The 24,428-nt window shown below is 40.0% G+C and overlaps 1 protein-coding gene across 1 annotated transcript; it reads left to right on the forward strand.

The window, feature by feature from the left end:
• Positions 1–24,428, forward strand: Rnmt (RNA guanine-7 methyltransferase). The gene is made up of 11 exons (XM_051163525.1): positions 1–17; positions 7,372–7,830; positions 9,018–9,153; positions 10,646–10,771; positions 12,882–12,994; positions 15,053–15,234; positions 15,373–15,537; positions 17,400–17,517; positions 21,604–21,705; positions 22,624–22,657; positions 23,770–24,428. Exons 2-11 carry the CDS (start codon positions 7,414–7,416, stop codon positions 23,805–23,807), a joined length of 1,431 nt encoding a protein of 476 aa, XP_051019482.1. The 5' UTR covers positions 1–17; positions 7,372–7,413; the 3' UTR covers positions 23,808–24,428.

Raw genomic sequence — 24,428 nt, forward strand, 5'->3', positions numbered from 1 at the left:
ATCGTGGATGACTGTGGGTGAGTATGGCGTTCGGCGATCTGGCCTTCCCTTGCTTCTTTGTCCTTTAATCTTGCGCGCTGAGAGCAAAGACAGACCGAACGCCTGGACTCTTGGGCCGGCTCCATTCCCATTAGTGTCGCTAGTCGAGGGAAGGAAGAACCGCAAGCAGACGAGTATTGAGATTTTACAGGTGCTTTACTAATCACACACTCAGTACGGTACCTCTCCTAGCCTGCTGAGTCCAGCTGTAGTTTGGTTGGTGGCTTGCTTCACAGGTAAGGCTCGCGATCTGTCCCGGTGGGCTGAGGGGGTCCACAGCGGGCTTCCTTTTCCAGGTCTGGGCCCCGGGTCTGGTCTAGTCTGGTCTGGTCTGGTCTGATCTCCAGCGGGTCTTTGGACTTCGGGACGCGTGTCCAACTTGAATCTCCACCGTGGCCTGATGTGGTCTTGTACTCAGCTTTTATACCGTATCTATGGTGGGAGGAGTTGGACCCCCTCTTAACCAATGAGGTATTGGGTTATGTCACTCATTTTACATTGTGCTTATTATGTTCAGGTGGGCAACTTATGTCATTTCTTATCGCAGCAAGCACACTGTTAAACTTATCACTACCAGTTAGCCTCCCGCCTCCATTCCTTTCCTGTGAGGTTTATTGTGCCCGGAGCCGGAAGGAAGCAGTGTGGGACTGTTTGTCTTGAGACGGTGGGCGCTATCGCACCTCCAGACCACAGTAGTCCAGGGAGGAGACGCTCCAGTGTTCGTTTCTGCTCGGGCGGAAGGGCTGTGTTGAGGGATGGGCCAGCTTTTTCAATCTGGAGCAGTGCCATAGTAACCTGACCCAGAGGTTGAGTAAAAGTCTGGGCCGGCGAGGGGGAACAGACGAATTTAGTTGGAGAGCCGCTTTCCTCCTTTCTGTTTCACTGTCTTGCACCCTGTTATAGATAGACGGTCAAGGTTATCCATCGAGGTCGTTTTTGACCAGTAGCTAGCTATCAGGCACAAAGTGAGATGATGAAGAAAAATAATTTCCTTTAGAGTCATTACTGAGCTTACGATCATAGCATGCACACTCCCCAACAAGTATGGTTCAGTCACCTCAATAAGCCAATTAAAAGAGCCAGATTTATTTTATTTTATTTTTTATTTAATTAATCTATTCAGATTACATCTCAGTTGTTATCCCATCCCTTGTATCCTCCCTCCCTCCTTCCCTCCCGCTTTCACCCTATTCCCCTCCCCCTCCGTGACCGAGTGGGGGCCTCCTCCCCCACTATATGGTCATAGGCTCTCAAGTCTCACCTTGGTAGCCTGCTTATTCTTTCTCTGAGTGCCACCAGGCCTACCCACCACGGGGAAGTGGTCAAATATGGGGCACTAGAGTTCATGTCCGAGTCAGACCTCACTCTCCACTCAACTGTGGAGAATGCCCTGTCCATTGGCTTGATCTGGGCGGGGGTTCAATGTTTACTGCATGTAATGTCCTAGCTTGGTGCAGTAGTTTGAGCAGAACCCCTGGGCCCAGATCCACCCATCATGATGTTCTTGTAGGTTTCTAGAACCCTCTGGATCCTCCTTTTCCCCATTCTCCCATACTTCTCTCACCTGGCGTCCCAATAGGATGTCCTCACAACTATCCCAATCTCCTGGTTAGTGAAGACTTTCATGGGACATGCCTCTTGGGCTAGTGTCCAATTATAAGTGAGTATATACTGTGTGACTCTTTCTGCTTCTGGGTTAACTCACTCAGTATGAACATTTATAGTTCCATCCATTTGTCCACAATTTTCAAGATTTCCTTCTTTTTAATAGCTGAGTAGTATTCCATAGTGTAAATGTACCACAGTTTCTTTATCCATTCTTTGGCTGAGGGACACTTAGGCTGTTTCCATGTTCTGGCTATTATGAATAAGGCTGCTATGAACATGGTTGAGCATATGTCCTTGTTGTGTAGTGGAGCATCTTCTGGGTATATTCCAAGGAGTGGAATAGCTGGGTCTTGAGGAAGCCCTATTCCCAGTTTTCTGAGATAGTGCCAGATAGATTTCCAAAGTGGTTTTACAATTTTGCATTCCCACCAGCAATGTAGGAGCATTCCTCTTTCCCCACATCCTCCCCAGCATGTGGTGTCACTTGAATTTCTGATCTTAGCCATTCTGACAGGTGTAAGATGGAATCTCAGCGTCGTTTTGATTTGCATTTCTCTGATGACTAAAGATGGTGAGCATTTCTTTAAATGTTTGTTGGCCATTCAATATTCCTCTGTTGAGAATTCTCTGCTTGGTTCTGAGCCCCATTTCTTAATTGGATTATTGGTTTGGTGGTATTTAATTTCTTGAGTTCTTTATATATTTTGGATATTAGACTTGTCATATGTAGGGTTGGTGAAGATCTTTTCCTAGTCTGTAGGCTGTCGCTTTGTTCTCTTGACAGTGTCTCCTGCCTTACAGAAGCTTCTCAGTCTCCTGAGGTCCCATTTATCGATTGTTGACTTTAAGGGCTGGGCTGTTGGTGTTCTGTTCAGGATGTTGTCTCCTGTGCCAATGTGTTCCAGGCTCTTCCCCACTTTTTCTTCTAACTGATTTAGTGTCTCTGGTTTTATGTTGAGGTCTTTAATTCATCTGGACTTAAGTTTTGTGCATGGTGATAAATATGGATCTAATTGCATTTTTCTACATGTAGACATCCAGTTAGACCAGCACCATTTGTTGAAGATGCTATCCTTTTTCCATTGAATAGATTTGGCTTCTTTGTCAAAAATCAAGTGACCATATGTGTATGTCTTCGTTTCTGGGTCTTCGATTTGATTCCATTGATCAACCAGCCTATTGCTGTGCTAGGACCATGCTGTTTTAATTACTGTTGAAAAGAGCCAGATTTATAATGAAAAGCAGAAAAAGGAGATTGACTTCCCTTCCGTCTTTCTGAATCCTGAAATGAGGGTAAGGTTTAAATAGAAGGCAAGAAATAATGCAGCCTGGCTTCCTTTAAGGTGGTCTTGCTTCCTTTGGCTTGCTCCTAGGCATAAGATTCCTAGGGGAGATGTTCATGCACCTTGCTTCTCTTCCTCTACCTCTTCTTTCCCTCTCTTCCCTCCTCCCTTCACCCTTTCCCTCTCTCCCTTCTCTCTCTCCTCTCTTGGTGTTCACTGGCTCAGCAATTTGACAGATGGAGAGCTATTCCCTTTTGAATATCTTGATTTCTGTGATACAATTTACATCATGATTGCAGCCAGATCAAAATACGAAGTCTACTTTTACCATGAATTCCCTTCTCCATTGTTCTATCAGGACATTTCATTATTATTGCTAATAGTTTTGTTATAATTATTGATGCAAAGCCAGGGATTAAACCCAGAGCCTAGAGTATGCTTGCATGAACATACTCTTTCCTAGAAAGAAGCTGGGACTACACAGCTGTTGGCTGGTGTTTAGAATTTTGGTGATTTTTTTTTTTTTTTAAAGAATTCCAATGATTCAGATAAGATGAAATGTTGCAAGTCTAGACCCTAATTATTTTGGCCCATCTTTAGTTCCCTTTCTTACCATTTATTCTTCTCTACATGTGACCTAATGTTTTTGTGATCATTAGGTAAATCCTTTGGAATGTACAGATTCCTGATTCTGATCAACTAAAAGGCTCAGGATTCTGTCAGATAGCATCTGGATCCTATAGCTGAGATTTCCTTAGTTTTCTGTGATCTGTCTACCTCACATTTCCACCAGTGTATTTGAGAATTGTCTGGATTTATGATTTCTTTCTTCTGGTACTATAAAACTTACTGGAAATGTTACCATGTTAGAAAAAAACGCAACTTTAGTAACCTGAATCTGCGTCCCTTAGCCATTGTCACACAACTTTGGCTTTCTTACCCTCTTTGAGGTAAGAGCTATTGCTTTCTTGTGTACTGGGTAAAGTGCTGTATCATTGAGTTATTTGACACAATTCTAGACATTCTTAGCCATTATGTTAGCTTAAATGCTTTTAGGACAGCTAATCTGTGGAAGTATAGACTATGAATAAAATTCACCCTTAGATACCAGTGTTAATTATAGGCAATGACTACAGTTAAGGATAATATTTCACATGGTTTTATGATTGTAAGAATACGTTTTTTTTTCCCTAGGTAGAAAATGGCAGAGAAGTAAGGGTTTCATAATTTGATGACCAATTTTCCTTGATACCCATTTATATAGTAGCTACTTTGTAAGTTATTTTCCTAGTTGATTTAGTTTTGTTCTCTGATTCAATTGTTCATGTGTGACATATTTTGCTATTCTTTTACTTTGAGTAGTAGATAGTGAAAACTAATGTTCTGCTGAAATTCTTCCCAGTTTCTAGCGACTTGTTTTTACCTCCTCATATAAATAATTTCACCTTTTCTTTGTGCAAAAGGTCTTTAAAAGTAATTTACCTCTTTAGTCACATTTCTATTGCTGTGATGAGACACTGTGACCAAGGCAACTTTTAAAAGAATTTGTTTGGTTCTTACAGTTTCAGAGCGTTAGAGTCCAAGAATACCATTGTCAGGGAGCATGGCGGCAGGCAGGCAGGCAGGCAGGCAGGGAGGGAGGCAGGCAGGCAGGCAGGCAGGCAGGCAGGTAGGTAGGCAGGGAGGCAGGCAGGGTTCTGGAGCAAAAGCTAAGAGTACATCTTGTTTGACAAGCACAAGCCAGAATGCTATTTACAGATAGCCAGGCTTTTTGAAACTGTAAAGCCCACTCATGGTGACACACTCCTCCACCGAGGCCACACCCTTTAATCCTTTCCAAGCTCCAGCACCAACTGAAATCAAGTATTCAAATATATGAGCCTGTGTGGCCCATTCTCACTCAAACGGCCACAGGTCTTCATTACTTGTAGGACCTGAAATTTCAGGGTCTCATATTGTTTTGAGTTCTGGTTTCCCTTTTCCGTTAATTTCAGTAACACATTTTGATATTATAGTGTAAGTATTTAAGGTGTAAATTTAGTGAAGATAGTTCACATTGTACTTCTTTGTAGTAGGAGGCCCACAAACTAGTTGAATGAGTGAATGAGTAGACTGTAACAGTTCCTTTCTTATAGGTTACTGCTTTCCTCCTCCTCCTCTTCCTCCTTCTCCTCCTTCTCCTCTTCCTCCTCCTCCTCCTCTTCTTCCCATTTTACACATAATATCTCAGAACATATTTGAAAGAGATTTGATGCTGGTTACACTGAAGGCTGAGTCTCCAAGCTGTTCTAATGCTATTTCCACTCTTCCCTTCCTCATAGTTACAGAATTCATTATGAAATAAGGATTTCAACAGTCTTGACTTCTATATTATTTTTTTGCATAGTCAGAGTACCTAAGGTAGCAACTTATAGAAAGGGAAGATTTATTTCAACTCAAAATTTAGGAGATTTCAGGCCATACTGCTTGGTTTTGGTGATTTGGGGCTTGTGGTAAGGTAGAATATCGTTCTGGGCCCTTGGGTAAGGCCAGGCGTTATGCTTGTGAGAATGTGTAAAGGAGAAGATAGTTTTACCTCAAGGTAGTCAAGAAGGAAATACTGGTAACCAGGTATAAGTTACATATTTCCTCCAAACAGCCTATACCTCCTCAAGTCTCTGGAAGCTTCCAGGATAGTGCTACCAGCTGCCAGCCAAGCATTCAACACAAACTGGTATGGGAATTTCACAGACAGTATCACTTTGCTCCAGCCCCAAAGTTCCATGACTATTTGATAATGCAAATGCATGTAGCCCAGTCTCAGTCCCCAGAGGTAGCAGTTCAGTGCTGTCCAGTCTTAATTTCAAAGTGTTTTGACACTCAAGGCAGGCCCTTTGCTGTGAGACCCTGTAAGGTAAAAGGAAAATCACATGGTAATTCTGGTGGGAACTCAGAAGATTAGAATGCCAACAGGCATACATACAGTGAGGCCAGGCTTCAAGGGCGCAGGTGGGAACAAAGATGCTTTGGGGAATTGGACCACAATGTTATTCATATTATACTCTAATAAAGACTTTGTAAATATCTGCTCAGCCAAGAAATGGAACAGGCTGAGTTTAAAGCTAACAGACTAATCTAGTGAAAGAAATGTCAATATTCAAGTTGTTTCATGCTTTTTGGTTGTTTTTGCTTTTTGAGATGTGGTCTTACTGTGTAGCCCTAGCTGGCCTGCAACTCTGTGTAGACCTGGCTCCAACTCACAGAGAGCCTCTGATCTTTGCCGCCCAAGTGCTGGGGCTAAAGGCAACTGCAGCCATGTTCAGATTGTAGTATGGCTATCAGTAGCTGCGTCTTACAGCTTGACAGCAAGAGCAGAAACGTGAAGTTTGATCAGATTACTGTGTTACAACATACTAGGCCTACATATACATATTGTTTCAAAATCTCTCAAATCCGTTCAACTGTGTCTGCACCACATTGCCAGCTAGTCACAGCATGACAACCCCACTTCTCTGGTACTACTCTTAGTTACTTTTGTATTACTGACCAGATGTCAGAGAAGGCAGTTTAAGAGAAGAAGGATTACTTTGGCTTGTATTATTCAGTTTCAGTTTGTGATTGTTTGGCTCCTTGCCCTTGGGCAGAGTACCATGTCCAAAGCAGTGTGTGAGTAAGGAGCTTCATTTCCTAGTGATGGACATGAGGCAGAGGGGATGTTATCAAGGATGGGCTTAACTTTCAGTGGTATCTCTCCAGTGACTTACTTGCTCCAAACTAGTCCCCATGTTCTCAGATTTCCAGAATCTCCCAAAATAGCACCACTAAGTGGGAACCAGGCATTAAACACCAAAGCCTATGGGGGAATAATTTCATATTCAAATACCAAAGCAATGTCTTAACAGTTCTATTAATTAAACAGTTTAGTTCAAAGAACTTAATAAGTATATTCTAACATACATGAAGTAGGAGGAATAGTGTTTGGGTTTAATTCTTGATTGATCAAAGCTGCTTGTTAATGGAGTATATATTTGATGGCTACTCCAAGAAGTTTAGATTTTAGATGTCAAACCTGAATTTGTGTATCTTAACTTTGTCTTTTTTTTTGATGTACACTGTGACTTTCATAAATAAAATTGGGTTTGGAGGAATTCTAATTTAGTTCTATATATTTATAAAATACTATATCTATAAAACACTATAACTTTAATGCATATATACCCACTTATTTTTAGTCCCAGTGTGTACAACCTTTTGACATTATGAAGCAGTTGTCGTCTACAAAGTTCACACTTGAGACTGACACTGTTGAGCTTATGATTTCTGTGCTGGGCCACATTCATAGCTATAATGAATGGCCATACTGGTTCTGGACTACAGGCTAGACAAGCCTGCATGACTCAGATTGTCTTAGAGTCTTAGCATTAGTGTTTATAAGTAACACCTTTTTCAAAAACTGTTGCAGTGTTGATGCTTGAAGTGTTGCTGTCAGCTCAAGTAACCAGAAATGGAAAGTTCTGCGAAAACAGAGAAATATGAAAAGATGTCTTTTGAAAAGGCACAAGTGTCCGTTGATTCTGAAACAGAGTCTCCTCTGCGTGCTAATGAAACGGCCGCTGCATCTGGCCCGAGGCTTTCTGGAAAGACACCTGCATGCCAGCAAGTAGATCGAGCAGAACTGAGCAGAGAGTCTGAAGATGATCTTGTAGAGCAGAATTCCAGTCATGTGGCAGGCTCTCCATCCAAGAAAAGAAAGCTTGATGCTGAGATCATCTTAGAGGAGAAACACTCTGATGATGATGGAGGCGTTTCAAAGAAGAGGAAGCTGCAAAGTGGTGACGTTTCAGAAGATAAGCCTTCCTCTGGAGGGTTCACCCAGAGAAAGAGAAAACTGCAATCTGAGGATGTTGGAGAAAAGCGCCAAGTATGCTGCATGTGTTTTATTTTTAATTCATTGTGCTCAGCTGGAGTATGCATCAGCTATGGACATATATTTAAGCAGACAGTTTAAGAATGGTTTGCTTTTAAATAAGTATAATCTTATCACTAGACTCTTAACTCCTAAAGTTAAGATTTTACTAGGGTGAAAATTGTGCTGGGATAATTTTCATATTATCTTGAAACGCTTGTTTGACCAGAGCCTTGAAAGCCAGTTTCTGTAGTGTGCTTTTTACTAGTGTTTTTAATAGATGGCTGTGTGTGGCCCAGTTGATAGACTCTTTGTCCTTTTTTATTGGGTGTTTCAAGTAGCCAGACGATCACTTAAAGTAATAAATGTCAAAATTGTGCCCAGCTTTATTCTCCTTTATTAATGTGGTAAACTATAATTGTTTCCAGCTTCTGGTCTGGTTTATATAGCTATTTCATATAATTTTGGTTAAGTTGATGCAAAAGGCTGAGACAGAGCAGGGAATAACAAGCATTTACCGTATTGGAAAGGATGCTGAGGCTGAATCTGGGGTGGAGAGAAGGAGTACTTTACAAAAGAGTAACATTTTGCTATCAGGCTTGAAGAAGAAAGTAGCAGGCCAGGCTTTCACCAATGGTGTGCTTGTAAAAAGGTAAGCTTATATTTTAAACTTGAGTTTTAAACGTATATTGCCAGATCTTTTTTTTTTCAAGTAAAATTTTACCCTTAAATTTGATATGTAAAGTAAGAAAAGAATTAGGTGCTTTGAAAACAGAGATAGCAGAAGCTGAAGGCCTTTACCTATTATGGAATTTTTAGCTTAGGGTTTACTAAATGCAGATGAAAAATTGTTGCATTAGATTAATAATGTGTAATAACATCACTGATGTTGAGTGTAATCTAATTCCTAGAAATGCATTATGTAATCATAACAATAATTTCCTACGGATAGCAAAGTATAGTAGCTTTCTTAAAACATTTAGCCTTAAGTTATATAGGTGAGGATCATGGCGCAGACCTTAAGCTGGGGACACTTCATAAAGAGTCAGGGAGATCCTTAGCCTAGTGGAGAGTGGTGCCGTTCTGGGGTCCAGCCGTTGCTCTGTGACATTCCCATCAGCTGTGCTCGCTTGGTCTGTAAGTCAGGTGGCCTGAGGCCTCAGGTGATGCTCTAACCCTGGGTTCTGTTCTTTCTCTTTCAGAAGCTAGAGGAAGGGCACAGCTCCACAGTGGCTGCCCACTATAATGAGCTTCAGGAAGTCGGTTTGGAGAAGCGCAGTGAAAGTCGGATTTTTTATCTAAGAAACTTTAATAATTGGATTAAAAGTATTCTTATTGGTATGTTTGGGGGGTTTTTGCCCTTTTGGTGTAAGATTTAAGTTTTTATTTAATTACTTTTCACAGTGCTAGACATTAAACCAAAGGGTGCATTGGTTGAAAGGGCTCTGCAGCTCTGCTGTGTCTGCAGCCCTTTCTTTGCTTTTGGCTCTGAAGGTCATCATTTATTCTTCACTCTGTGATCACACTTTGGCTTTAAAGAGCTAGAGAGTGGACCCTTGAGACAAATTATCTACTGTTTGCGGTTAATCGTATGGGGTGTTCATGATGTTTTGTTGATACTAAGTTAAATGGGCTTTCAATTGGCAGTGTCCTTTATACTTGGAGTTAATGTTACCCAAGACTATTACATAGTTGTCTTTAGTGGACTGAGCACTGAGTTTTTATTGTGTGAAGGGAATGCCAGTGTTACGGTCTACCTGTGTGCCATCAGCTAGCATGGAACCTGCCTTAGTGATTTCTTGGGGGAAATACTATTTATTTTGAGGATTGATAAAGACCTGCAGCTTTGGAATTAACGTCTTGTCTATAGAAACTCACCTTTAAAATTAAAATGGACATGAGTAGACAAACTATGACTTAGAATGTAAATACTGCTTTCTCTGTCTAGTTAAATCAGACTTGTATGTAAGTTTGGAGAAATTTTAAGAGTATATTTTAAGGCTTTTTTTCTTATGTAAGTAAAGTTTAATGGGAATTTTGGCAAGTCGACTTTGACAAATGTATCTAAATTTAACTGGTCATTTTATAATTTTGGTGAATAAGTATAATATTCCTGACAGATTTAAATATAGGATACTTACGCTTCTGTCGAAACTACTTTCATATCTGCATTGGAAGGCAGAAATATTTGTACTGAATATTTTAGCTACCCAAATAGCATACACACAAAGTATAAAGTATTAAGCATAGAGTGAAAACAAGTGTAAGATTCATTATTGTATCATTTTAGTGCTGCTGAATGGTTCATTTATCACAGACTATTAGTAAGCCTTTTAAACTGCTTGACTTCTGCCTCTTGCTGAGGCTAAAGGTAGCACACTATTTTGAACAGCTCTTAGTCCGGCTGTAGAGAGTAAGAATCAGTTATTATTATTGTCCCGTAGCTACTGCAGCATAAGCGTGTAAGGAGCCAACACTGTGCTACGGGAAGACGGAGAGAGCGCTAAGAAATACAAGTTAGTTTTCTCTTACCACAAATGCTAAAGCTTTTTTAAGATTAGAACTTAAATGTCATCTACTTAATACTGATCCAGGTTTTGAAAGGATCCTTCAAAAAACCATTTTAATCTTGTAAAACAATATACGTATTCTTTAATAATAAAGGATCAAATTAGTTACTCTTCCTTTTTGGAATACCAAATTACAAATTAACTATACATTAATGTGTTATTGTCCATGTGCTTTGTCAGACAGACGTTAGTAGATTTTAAAGAAGTTTTTGTAGTAAAAATAGAGGAAATGCATTATAATTGATTTTTTTCTGTTTTAGGGGAATTCTTAGAGAAAGTACGACAAAGAAAAAATCGTGACATCACAGTTCTGGACCTGGGATGTGGCAAAGGTGGAGATTTGCTCAAGTGGAGGAAGGGGAGAATTAGCAGACTAGTGTGTGCTGGTAAGACAGATCTTGCCATGGTAAAGAGTTATTTTGGGGGTGGGGCAGTGGAAGGGCTCCGTGGGGAAAAGCGCTAGCGAAGCAGGTCTGGGCTCTGGAGTCCAGTTCCCAGAACATGAAGGAGGAAGGGAGAATGCTGGTGCACGATCTCTCCCTTGCTCATTTACACATGCAGTCACAGTGGTAACAATAACTAAAGTCTTAAAGATCAGAATTATTTTGCTCAGTTAGGTAAATGAGAAACTAAAAAGGTCGCCTTGCCAACGTGATGCTCAGATACCTTATGGCACTTTTTCCCTGGGACTCATGCATATCATAGATGTTTTGAAAAATTAATTCAGTCTTTTCTGGTGGTTTTGTAATGCTGCCCTTCCCCAAAGGAAGGAGGAATAATAATAAAAAATAATAATAATAATAATTTATTATTATTATTATTATTATTATTATTATTATTATTATTATTATTATTATTATTATTATTATTATTATTATTATTATTATTTCCACCAGGCATTGTGTTCTTTCTGTTTGATGGGTCACAGGAAGTACAACATGTCTCTAAAAGTACTTCTCAAATCAGTGGTTTTCTTAAAAAATTTTTTTGATGAACTGTATATACGCCCCCCCAAAACCAACCAGCCAACCACCACCAACAACAATCAAAAAAACCAAAAACAATAACAAACCGTAAAGAACTAATAACTTTATGTGTGTGGCTTTAGCTGTTGATGCTTGACCATGTTAAAAATTGAGGTTGTGATTTTTAATTTATACAAATAAAGTTTAATGAGAATTCTGACAAGTTAACTTAGAAGACAAATGTCTCTTCATTTAACAGGTCATTTGATTTTGGTGAGTAAGAGTTGTAAATGAAAGGTACTGTTAGCCTTCTTAGGTAATTGTGGTTCTTGCTGAGATGTGAATAAACGACAGTTCTGTCAGGTTAGTCATGGGTGGAATCTGAAGACTTACTGACAATGCTACATATCCTCTTACTTTCAGACTCATTGGTCTGTCTTATATTTTCAGAATGGTTTTAAAATACCTGGAATATTCTGTTCACTGAAGTTATCTTGTGCCTGACATAAAGATATCACTAGTCACAAAAGTGGTTGATTCAAGTTTCTTTTTTCCCTCAGAATTGTTATTTTGGGGGCTAGCGGGTGGGGGGGGCGTCAAATTTTATCTTTGGCAATAAGTACTATGCATTGTGTCCCTTGAAATAATCCTGTTCATCTGCAAAATACCTGTATGATAGTCAGAGTTTGATAGCCATTCTTTCAAGTTAAAAAGACTTGGTAATGGCATGCTACTATCAGCTTACAACTCAGAGCTGTGCTAGGTGCTGCTAGTAACAAGAAAAGTCTGCTTTTAATTCACCATGGTGATGCTCAGAGGTGGGGCTCAGGCCAGGAATGAGTTCCTGTGGCTTTATGAAGGAATTTCTAAATGAAAACTGGCCTTCCTCACTGTTGTGTGGTAGCGACGAACACAGGACACCTCCACAGCAGCACTTGATGCTGCTGCTTTGCATGGGTGACCAGAGGCTGTCTTTACCCGTCATTACTTTCCTGTCACTAGTGCAAACCTCATAGCCAGAACAAGAAGCTTTCAGTATGAAAACAGTAACTTGCTATTTCACATAATGAGCTTATAGATGGTGTTGGATTTTATAGTTCCAATTGGAATCTAAGTTTTCTACCTCATATTTTGAATGAGCATTTAAATAGTGGGGCTGGCAAGATGGCTGAGTGCATAAAAGCCCTTGCTGTCTAAGCTTGACAAGTCCCGAGAGGCCAAGATAGAGGGAGAGAACCAATTCTGAAAGCTGTCCTTTGACTTTCACACATACGGTAATGATGATAAACTTGATCATCCTAGCACTTGGTTAGCGTACGTAGTTAGGAAAGCTTCTCTCCAGGACCCAAGAAGCTGCTTGTTCTGTTTGGGATGCAGTTGGACATGTACACTGAAACAAAGCAAACAAAGTTTTTGTTTAAAAGGAACTCTATAGAACCTCACACCATCTTCCACCTGGGTTTCATGCCACAGTTTATCAGTCCAGTTGCTACTCTGTGTTGACATTTACTGACACCCTTTACCCTTCCAGATATTGCTGATGTTTCTATGAAACAATGTCAACAGCGTTATGAAGACATGAGATGTCGTCGCGATAATGACTATATTTTTAGTGCAGAATTTATAACTGCTGACTGTTCAAAGGTACAGCGTTTTTGTTGTTTAAATTTTAGATTTATTTATTTTATATGTATTAATGTTTGCCTAATTATATATTAGTGTGCATCACATGTATATCTGTGGCGGCTAGAAGAGGGTATTGAATCCCCTGGAACTGGAATTAGGTACAGTTAGAAGCTGCAGTGTGGGTTCTGGGCATCCCACCTGTGTCCTCTACGAGAGCAGCCAGTGCTCTTCACTGCTGAGCCATTTCTTTAGCCTTGTCTTTTACATTTTCTTTCCCTTTCACATCAAATGCAGGGCCTTGTGCATGCTACAGCTCCCATTGTAAAAACTGACTCATTTGTTAAAATGTGAGTTGAAACATTAAAAATCTTAAGGCATGCATTTTCAATTTCTACTAGAAATTCTGCTATAATAAGTCTTGGGTACTTTTAGGAAAGTTTTACATTTAATAATTGGATATTTTGAAGTCACTGTGTTGCTTTTTCATTTGGGCAAAATTTGTTTTCTAATAGGACCCTTTAGTGTCCCTAGGGAATTCGTTCCAGGAGCCCCTGAGTCTGCAGAGCACAAAGTCCCTTATTGAAATGGCATAGTATTTGTGGTTAACTACGCACATACTCACACACACTTTAAAAACATGTTCAGATGACTTTGCTATTGTACCTAATACAGTGAAAATGCTGTGTTACTAGTTGTCGCACTGTATTCTTTAGGAAATAAGCATGAAGGAAAAGAAGTCTACAGATTCATTTAAAAAATAAATCATTAGTCCATCACTGGTTAAGTTCATTGTTGGGGAACCTGAGGCTGTGAAGGGCTGCTTTATTTTGCAATAGACCTGGACTTAAGAGTGTGTTTTGTTCACCTGTAATTTATAAGGATGGTTTCCTGTCACTGTGTAATTTATAAGGATGGTTTCCTGTCACTGTGTAATTTATAAGGATGGTTTCCTGTCACAGTGGAATCGTTGTGTTTTACACTTTTTGTTGATTCTTTGACATTCTGAGCTGAGTTGATGTCTTCCTGGGAACTTGATATTCTTTGTCTTTAAGTATTATATTAAAAACATTTAAATAGTACATACTTAGTCATATTTTGATTGTAGCCTTGAAAATGATAAAAAAAATTATGCTGCTTATAAGGTGAAAACTTAAGTACTATTTCTTTTAGGTGCTGAGGATGAATATTTTTTTGTTTTAGTTACCCAAGTCATTGTTAAATGTCAGTTTATTTTAGCTCTCAGGACCAACTGAAATGTTATACAACATTTTAATTATTTTTGTGTTTGTGAGTATAGTGTGTGGGTGAGGAGGGTGGGAGTTGCTCATTTGTGACGCAGCTGCCAGATCAGGGCCTCCAGCTCACTCTTCACTGTCCACCTTGTTGAGGAAAACCCTGTCTTGTTTTCTGCTCTTCATTATACCCCAGGCCTGTGAGCTTCCTGAGCATTTTCCTGTGTCCACCTTAGCTGAGAATGATGGGGCTCCTGACACATCCTACCATATCCCAAGTTACCTGTTTTTCAGGGACCCAGACTCAGGCTGTCAGGCTTGCAAGGCAAGCACTTTTACCTACTGAGTCTCTCTCTGGACCAATATTTTTAACATGATTTCAGGATCATGTTTAAAAAAAAAAATCACATTTTTTAATCACCATGAAAATGAAAATTATGATTATTTTACATGTATGTGTTTGGTAGATGAGTACGGTACACATGATTACATTGGGTACTGCTCTGTTTTCTGAGGCAGAGTTTCTCGTCGGGGCCTGGAGACCCTTGGCTAGGCTATGCTGGCTGGCCAGTGAGTCCTCTGGTACAGTCTCTGTTCCCTCACTTTCATTTGTGCTATGTACTCAGACCTGCAAGGTCTTTATAGGTTAAGGTTAAAATACCTTTTTAAAAATGGTTCTTGCTATATGTTCATGAGAAGAGAAAGAATAAATCAAAGATTGATGATAACTCTGGGTTACTGTCAGGGTATATCTACTTTAAGAACCCTAAATTCTAGTAATTTACTAAAAACTTATCCTATCTTGTATTAGTTTTGAATATTAACCCATTTACATTTGTTACAGGAACTTTTGGTTGAAAAATTCCATGATCCAAAAATGTACTTTGACATCTGTAGCTGTCAGTTTGCTTGTCATTACTCCTTTGAGTCCTGGGAGCAGGCTGATATGATGCTTAGAAATGCTTGTGGAAGACTTAACCTTGGGGGCTATTTTATTGGTACCACTCCCAATAGCCTCGAACTGATGTAAGTAACTTGAATCCATTAAAATTAGTTAGGTACCTTAAAATTGTTATCATGTATTTTTTCACATGTATGATACGATTGATAGGATCAAAAGTATTAACATAATTCTTTTATTTTGGTTATGGAATAACCTAATAGAAGACGCCTTGAAGCTTCAGAAACAGAATCATTTGGAAATGAAATATACACTGTGAAATTCCAGAAGAAAGGAAATTATCCTTTATTTGGCTGCAAATATGACTTCAACTTGGAAGGTGTTGTGGATGTTCCTGAATTCTTGGTCTATTTTCCATTGCTAACTGAGTAAGAATGTCTTGATCTGTTGCTTTTTCTTTCCCCTCATCTCTTATCCTAGGGGACAAAATTAGTATTCATACTGTATTTTAAATGTAACCCCAAGAAAAAGCCTTAGCTACAGAATTGGTGTCCACTTTAAATAACTTTCTTTCCTAAGAAAAGGGAGCCAACTGCTTCTCCTCAAGGCGGGAGACAACTGAACCTACAGGTATCAGATACAACATGATAATATAAAAATGAGTATTCATAAGTCCAAGATCCTCTAGCTATGAAATTGCCTGTGGAGTAGCCCAATGGTTTTGTTTTGTTTTTTCTTACTTTTTTTTTTTTTTTTTTTTTTTGAGATAGGGTCTCTGTTATGTAGTCATAGCTGTTTTGGAACTTGCTATGTAGACCAGGCTAGCCCTGTACTCACAGAGATCTACTTGCCTCTGCCCTCTAGTGCTGGGATTACAGACATGCACCACCGTGTGCAGCTTCTTACAGGTTGATTATAAAGTCCTGACTCATGGGTGAGCCCAACTCCATCCCCCATGCATATTAATTGCCAAGAATTCTGGTGAACTGCATGCAAGCACAGAAAAATTGAAGGACTGAACTTTATTATGTGGCCTCAAGACTTTGTGATGTGCACCTTAATCTGCGGGATTTCCCTGCCACGAGTATGATAAAAGAGGGAGGTTATATGCAGATGACCAGATTTTATTTTGTACCTTTTGAGGAAGCAGGGGGTCTTTTACTAGATTTGGCTGGTGATTTTTTCAGTCTAGAGTTTTCATGAGTTACTATAATGAAAGGGTCTTGGGCCAGGTTCTGGAGTTGAGGGGGTGGGAAAGGGATCTTATCAGCAGTATGTCACATAGTGGGCAAGAACCAAAGAGCGTGGCCCATCATGGGGAGCTGAGGAAGTACAAGAAGAAACCCTGTTGGTGTTCCTCCTTCCTGGGGCTGAGTCAGGCAAGGGCAGGGTGGGTGGGATGAGAGACACATGGTTTCACCAAGAAAATCGATGGCTACACCCTAGTATATCATTTTTTAAAATAATTTTTTATTTATGCAAGCATTTGGTGATCTGAATGTTAAGTCTAGAGATGTTGAGGTTGAGATGGCTTTTCCCCATTTAATTAATAGACAAAACAATAACGTAATTAATTTATTGAAAAATCCATTCAGATCGCACAAATACGGTTCTTTGTGTTCCAGACAGCACCCAACATTCCATGTAGTTGGTACAGAGAAGTAAATAGGTTCTGGAGCAAACTTCAAAACCTTAACATTTAGAAGTTGTGTTAAACTCTGCAAAGAAGCCACCACATATACTTTTGATGGGAAATAGTAGTTTATCTTACCAGAGAATGCAGGAGATGAGAATGAATATTTGAAAAAGATGTTGGCATCGTTTGCAGCCATGGGGATGTAAATAGAGTAGACTGTATAGAGCAGTGCCCTGTATCGCCCTTTTTCCATGAACTGCTTGTCACACTGAAGGAAGGCTTGTCTGCAAGCTTACGGGCCGTTGGGATGCTTGTCTCTTCATTGGCGTATAAGTTGCTAACTCACCCTTCATTTGTATTACTCTGTTCAACACAAGTAAATAGCTTTCTTAATTAAACCCACATGTCACTGCTGTCACTTAAAGAGTAAACTGTATGGCATTAAAATACCAGAGAGATGGGTCAGTGAGGAAAGGCACTTGCTGAGTGCCTGAGTTCAATCCCTGGGACCCACGTCATGGAGGAAGAGAACCAGTGCCCTCAAGTTGTACTCTGACCACCATGACCACCTACATACACATAAATGTGATGAGATAATTTTAAAAAAGAATTTACAAACATTTGAAAGGGTTTCCATTAATCTTTTTTGTACAGAATGGCAAAGAAGTATAATATGAAGCTAATCTATAAAAAAACATTTCTGGAATTCTATAAAGAAAAAATTAAGAACAATGAAAACAAAATGCTCTTAAAACGAATGCAGGCCCTGGAGGTACGTATACAGAAAAAGTATAACGATTCTAGGACATGGGGAATATGTTTGGAATTCTGGGCTGTTTTCAAAGGTCTTCAGACATTGTGCAGGTAGCTGCATTGTGCAGGTTAGAGGTGTGCAGATGATCTGCCTGCTGGAACAGAGGTAATAACAGACTCCTCCGTAAGGGATGTTCACTTGCTGAGTTAGTAAGTGCTATTCTAATCAATTGTCTCCTAGGTGGTCCTACTTTAAGGCTTCTCAACCCCAGGACTATTGCCATTGTGGGCTGGAAAGAATTCTGCCTGTAGTATATTGAGAGCACTCCAACCTCTGCCTATTGGATGCTTACCTGTAGTAGTACCTGTGTCCTTGCTGTTACAGGCATGTTTCTGGGTAAAATTGAGACTTCCCTAACTAGAACAGTTCTCTATGACCAGGTCAGTAGTTTAGGGCCCTCCTGGCCAGGGCTTAGGGAGCAAGTGCGTACCAAGGTAGAATTTTGTTCTATGATGACTTTGGTGACATTTTGGTAATTTGCCGTATACTAAGGTGAAGGCTGCTTAACTCTGTTGTTCCGCAGCCAGGGTCCTGTCTCTTCCCTTAGTGGTGTCCAGGCACGATGTGTAAGGATGCTGGACTCAAAGGAATGAAGTTTAGCCAGGCAGGTGTGTGGGCCAGCTGGGAGGGCAGAAAGCCTTCTCTGATGCAGCTCTTCCAGGACAGCTCCCCTTTATTGGGGGAATAAGGGCTATGTAAACCCTGGGGAAGTGGGTAAGGGGTTTTGGGGAACAGTGTACCTCATTGCCTGGGGCTGAGGTGCTGGGAATGCTTAATTTGCATGGAGAGGAATTCCAGGTGCTAGCTAGAGATGTCCTTATAAGGAAACCTGGTCACCAGGCTATATGACTACCTCCAGTGTTGTTGGAGGTGGCCGTGCAAGCCAAGTTTGTGTGCACCAGGACATGAAGGTAAGGACAGGGAGGGAGCAATCCTTACCTGCTGGAGTCAAGATGAGATTTTGGGGGTTTGGACATGTCTTGACTTCACTCTTGCTCCGGGCCAGTTCTCCTGGCTGCACAGATCATGTGCCTCCCAGAACTCCTGTATTATGTATGTCCCATCCCCTCTACCCTGTATCCCCCCACCTCACCCCCCTACGTGCGCGCGCGTGCGCGCGCACAACCGTGAGAGACTGCAGTCATTGGTTGTTTCCCCCTTTCCTCTTATTAAGCAGATTTAAATATTCAGTGTGCTTGTTTTTGTTAAAATCCTATCATATACTCTGTAAGATGGTCCATTTAGTTTAGAATATTGATTTCTCTTTGTTGTTTGGGGTTTTTTTTTTTGCAGGTTTTTTGTTTGTTTTGCTATGAGATGAGGTCTCATTTTGTGCTACTAGTTGGCTGGAAGTCATTATGTAGAGCAGATGACCTTCAAACTTGTAGCAGTCTTCTTGCGTCTCCTGAGTGCTGGGCTACGGGTGTGAGGTCCATCAACATAGAATACTTCTTTAAGTACTTAAAGCCTAGCCTGTCTTGCTTATACTCAACCCATGAAAGAAACAAAGCAATCACTTTTCTTTTTAAATCAGGCTGCCTAAGGCATAGAGTGTGGTTTGGGGTCCACAGCTGTTAGGTAATTGGGCTTTCATGGGTGGTGCCATGCTGGTGAAGCTGCACCATAGTTACTCCCCCGCATTGTCCAATGGGAGCATCTTGACATTCTAGGCGACTTTTGAAACCTGTATTTAATAACTTTATCAGTTATACATCCTGTATTTTTAAATTAAGAATGTTTTATATGTGTCCCATATTTTAAGTTTATGTTTTTATTGGCTTTGTATGAGGGTAGGAGCTTGGCTTTTTTGTCCTGAGGTAGAAAAGAGGCGGCTGTCCTTCCTCACGCTGCCTTCTCTGACGAGCTGTGCGTGCGCACTCATCATTGCTCTCTTTCAGTTGATAAACAGCGGGGTCCGTTACTGCTGGAAAATGTATTTAGATGCTAGATAACAAGAGAACCAGGATCTTAGGGGTTTTTGTTTTTAATGAGACCAATACATAGGCAGTGAATCCAGTACAGCATAAGAGTGGGCAGCAAAAGAGAAGAAATATTCAAAGTGCAGTGAGTATAATATAAAAAGGAGGAAGGCGACGAGGATGTAGACAGAGGCATGAGGAAATGGGGTGTTCGAAGTGTTGCTGGTAAGCACACTGCATCTTCAGTTTGCCTTCTCCTTCATCCTGCCCTTAAGGCTATGACCCTGGCTGTGTAGGAGCATAATCAGAAATAGCTTGCTGTTAGGGAAAGTGTTTTGCTTCTTCTTGATTAAGTTCCTATGCGCCTGTGAAGGACGTTGTTACTTTTGTGGGCTATGCAGGATGGTTTGGAGGGGTAGTGAGACCAAGGATGGGAAGAATGGCTGTATTCTTGGTGTCCCCATCCAGATCAGAAATTTTAAGGGGTTCTTGGTATTTGCAAAGTCTTCTGAAGCATGCAGCCTTTGGCTGGCCCAGGCCTTCAGCACTAGACCTTTGCTAGTTCCCATAGTATTCAGAGGAGGAAGGCCGACTGGGAGGCTAAGGGCCAAGAACCTAGAATCCCAGGAGTCTGACACCTACCTTCTGTTTTCATGGGGAACTTTGTTGGGAAGCACTTGTGGAAGAGTAATTTCTTTGAGGAGTGCTCGCTTAAACATTTAGTAAGCATGATGATGGTGGTGATGGAGAGGGCAGATTTGTAGCTCTTACCAATTATTTGGGTCATCTGTCAGTAAAGGATGAGATAGCCTACAGATGTGCAAAACAGCTCATGGTGGGGCTGGTACTGGATGACAACGGAGTGAGTGAGAGCCAGTCACAGTAAAGTTGTGAAGCTGTGTGATGTGGTGACACTAAAATCAAGAGCTTGAAACTCAGAAAGATTTTTAAAATTGCCTTTGTTAAGATAGGGTAAAAAGTAAAGCTGTGAATGCTAAGAATATGTGAATCCCACAAAGCCACATGCCTTTGTATGTGTTTTATTTTTAATTTTTTCATAAAAGGTTATGTCATCTAGGTTGTCTGAGAACAGACAGTGATCCTTTCTCTATCCTCAGAGTAGCACATGCTACCAAGCACAGCAACCAGTGTACTCTAAACAGTAACTAAATAGCTTTATTTCCAATACCTGGGTATGCTATAGGATATTTATAAGGAAAAAGGGGCTGAAGAGATGGCTCACTTGGAAGACCTGAGTTATAGCCCAGTACCTATACAATAGCTGAGCACAGTTGCTCGTGTCTGTAATTGTAGAAGCAGAAATGACCTGAGCTCCAGAACTGTGAGAGACCCTGTCTCAAAAACTAAGGTAATGATCGCATCCAAGGTTGACCTCTGGCCTACACATACACATACCCTAAAGAAAATGGGGAAAAAAGAGGAAAGTAGACATTTGTGAATCATTCTCATAAAAGTGTCTTAGGACATTCTAGGTTTTAGGTGATTATATCCAGCCCAGTTTCTTAGATATTGAAGACAAAAGACTTTGCAGTATAAGGCTATATTGCTTCAAATGAATTAAACAAGCATGTGAAGTAATTTAGAACACTGCCTTGTCCCAATAGTTTTTAACTTATAACAGAAAAGCCCTTTGTCAGAAGTTAAGATGTAGATGGTTTCTGCTGAACGGCCTTTTTTTAAGAATTAAATTAGTAGTTATCCGAGTTGTAGATGCTCTCAGATTATGACAGAAGTTGTCCATCATGGCTGCTATTAAAGATGATTTCCTCCCCGCCCTTTTTTATGTGAAAACTATGTATGGCGCCTGCAGAGATGGGTCCTCAGCAGTCAAGCTCTTGCTGCTCTTGCGGAGGATTTGAGTCTGATTCCCAGCTCCTGTGTCAGGTGCCTCACAACCATCTGGTGTGATTCTAGCCTCTGGGGATCTCCAAGAGCCTCTGGCTTCTGTGGCTACCCATACACACACAACTTTAAAAGAAAAAAAGGCACGTGTAGCTTTGAAACAATACTTAAGGATTATTCTTATCATCTCAGTGGTTTATTCTGTCAAACTGTTATAAATTCAGTGAGATCTCTTAACTCGAATGTGCGTTTGCTTCCTTAGCCATACCCTGCGAATGAGAACTCTAAACTCGCCTCTGAAAAGGTGGGCGACTATGCGCATGCAGCAGAGCACATGAAGAACAGTCAAGGAAGGCTGCCCCTGGTAAGTTTTCAGCTCTCACAGTCAGAGCAGTGAGCATGAGCTGTATGGAGACTTGGGTTATGTCACGTGTTCACAATATTTGGGCCTACTGCATTATAAACTTGCAAGTAATTATCTGTTTTTCCTGCGTTGTCATACTTCTGATACTGTAGAACATAAGCTGTGCTTATTTCAGCCACTAGTTTAGAAAGCTCCTTCTGAGGCAGCTAAGGGTGGGGAAACAAATCACAGGCTTGGCTTGCACAGTCTTTGCTAACTTAGTGTTCCAGAGACGGAATTCCAAGCTCTGTGAACTTAAATGGAGATGAGAAACTAATGTGTTTTCATTTGTTTAAAAACGTTTTTTTAAATTATGTGATGCTAGTAAGACAAGCTATAACAGCCCTAGTGAAGACTGCAGTCATTTTCATATTACATTTCTCTTAATGTCTTAGAATATTCCTTATTCATAATTTCTTCAAACTTGCATTAGGCCCTAGAATGGACGCTAGAGCATATGAGGTCAGTGCCTGTGCAAAGCCACACGTACCTTACCACACTGAAATGTTGTATTTTTTGACAAATGCACTTTATTTTATGATGCATACTTTGTAGTTCTGTTGGTAAATGATTGTTTTAGTTATTGATCCCCCTCCCCAACAGCTATTAGGCAGTGAAATTAACTTTCTAAAAAGAAATTTGTGTTTTCTTGCTAAAACATTTGCTAGTCCTTATTACCAGGGACAATGAATATATATGTATTTTTAATATTTTCAGAAAGTTATTCTTACTGATTGTATTCAGATATGTATATCATAATTTTATTTGCTTTTACAGTGAATTTAGGGGATTTTGCCACCTCTATCCTCTATTAAAAAATAAGCTTACATTTATTTCTGTATTAAATTAGTTTTTTTTGTTTTTCTTCTCTAATTTTAGGGAACCTTAAGTAAATCAGAATGGGAAGCTACAAGTGAGTATATCATCCAGCTAAATGACAGTTTCAGTGATTCTGTTTTAAAGGATCATTAAAGCTTGAATATTTTAGAGTTTTTCTGGTATTTATGGTGATACACTGAAATACATACATACATACATACATACATACATACATATACACACACACACACACACACACCTATTTGTACATTTGCAGAGTGACAAGAGCAAATATCCGTAGGCTGTTATTCTACATATTTTCATGAGCATACATGAGTGTTTTCATTGCACATTTGTTAATAAGCAGCTGCCTCTGTCTTCACCTCAGTATCTGTTGAATTGTTTGGCTTTTAGGATTTCCCTTCCGTGGAAATCACTTGGCCACTCAGATGTTGACAGCAAAAGAGGAATATAGAACCTAAGCAAAACAGAGCTCAATGGAGCAGGTGCTTGAAAACAGTGCTGAACAGACATTGTAACAGGAGACTGGTGTCTTCAGAGGAGACTGGGCAGATGTGCGGAGTCTGGGCTTCTGCAGAGTGATGGAGAGGACTTCATTTGCAGATCCTTAGTGTTAAGATAAAAGGGTTCTAACCTTTCCCATGGGTGTCTGAGAACCTGAGCACAGTTTCTGCTGTCCATTTCAATGTGTGTAGATCTACTGAAGGCAAAAGTAGTAATCGAGACATATTATTTAAACATTGTACATTGACTTACATGGAAAGACTTCAGGCATTTAAAAAGCAAACACATGTGCCTTGTAGGGTTTACTGGAAGAAACAAACACATATATTGCTACACAATTTAAATGCTGAAGAGGGGAAAGATAGATGAGGAGTTTAAAGGTAGATCTTCAAACTAGCAAAATCTGAGAAGTAGTAATACTGATTGAATGTTAAGTAGTGTCTGGACTTTCAGATACTTTGAATTTCAATTTGTGTATATGAAATCAGATTCTAGCATTATTAGTGGTATTAAGTGGCTAAGTACAATTCTGTTTGAAATTATATTTAAATGATCCTATATCTGCTCCCAAACCATTCAGATAATAGATCTTACAAAATTAATGATGTTTTTCTTTCTCAGTGCTTCTTGAGAGTGTTTCCTTGATGATACGAGTAATGAAACTTTCCTTTACCTCTTTAGGTATCTACTTGGTTTTTGCCTTTGAGAAGCAGCAGTGAGCAAGTTGCCTCAGAGCAGCACTCCATCTTTCCAGAGCAACAAACCATCTTAGATACTCTTGACAGCTGTCTGTTTATTTTAATAGTAAGTTGTAAATGTGTAGGATGCTGCCAAAACATCCATGTATACAATTGACATTTACTGTCTGTGACAGGTTAGCATTGTGTGTGTATAGAAGAATGCTTGTCTTTAAGATCTGTTTTTTAAGTAATGTTCTAAGAATTGTTTCTCTCTTCTGTCAAGAACTATAGCAAGGCATGTCAGAGCACTGACCTCTCCACAGTACTGTGATGTGCTGAGTGTGTTTACAGAGCTGAATTTACAACAACTGTAAAATTGGCAAAGGAGCGCTAGTTTGCCACCATGCACTCATTTCAAGTTGTGTTACAGTGTTTTTCAAGATTAAATGAATTGTGTTCTATACATTTAAGTGTAAGTGTTCAACATATACTGCTAAAGCTGTATGATTAAAATTTGATTTTAGATTGTCGTAAGAGCCACCTGGCTAGATTTTTGACAGTGTTTCAATAAAATAACTATTTGCTAATACCCTGCAATTAAGAGACTCTATAGAACATTTTAGATGGCAGTGTAGCGTAATTGTGGGGTGGTTGATATTC

The sequence above is a fragment of the Acomys russatus genome, chromosome 20, assembly GCF_903995435.1.
Source record: "Acomys russatus chromosome 20, mAcoRus1.1, whole genome shotgun sequence".
Classification (NCBI taxonomy): Eukaryota; Metazoa; Chordata; class Mammalia; order Rodentia; family Muridae; genus Acomys; species Acomys russatus.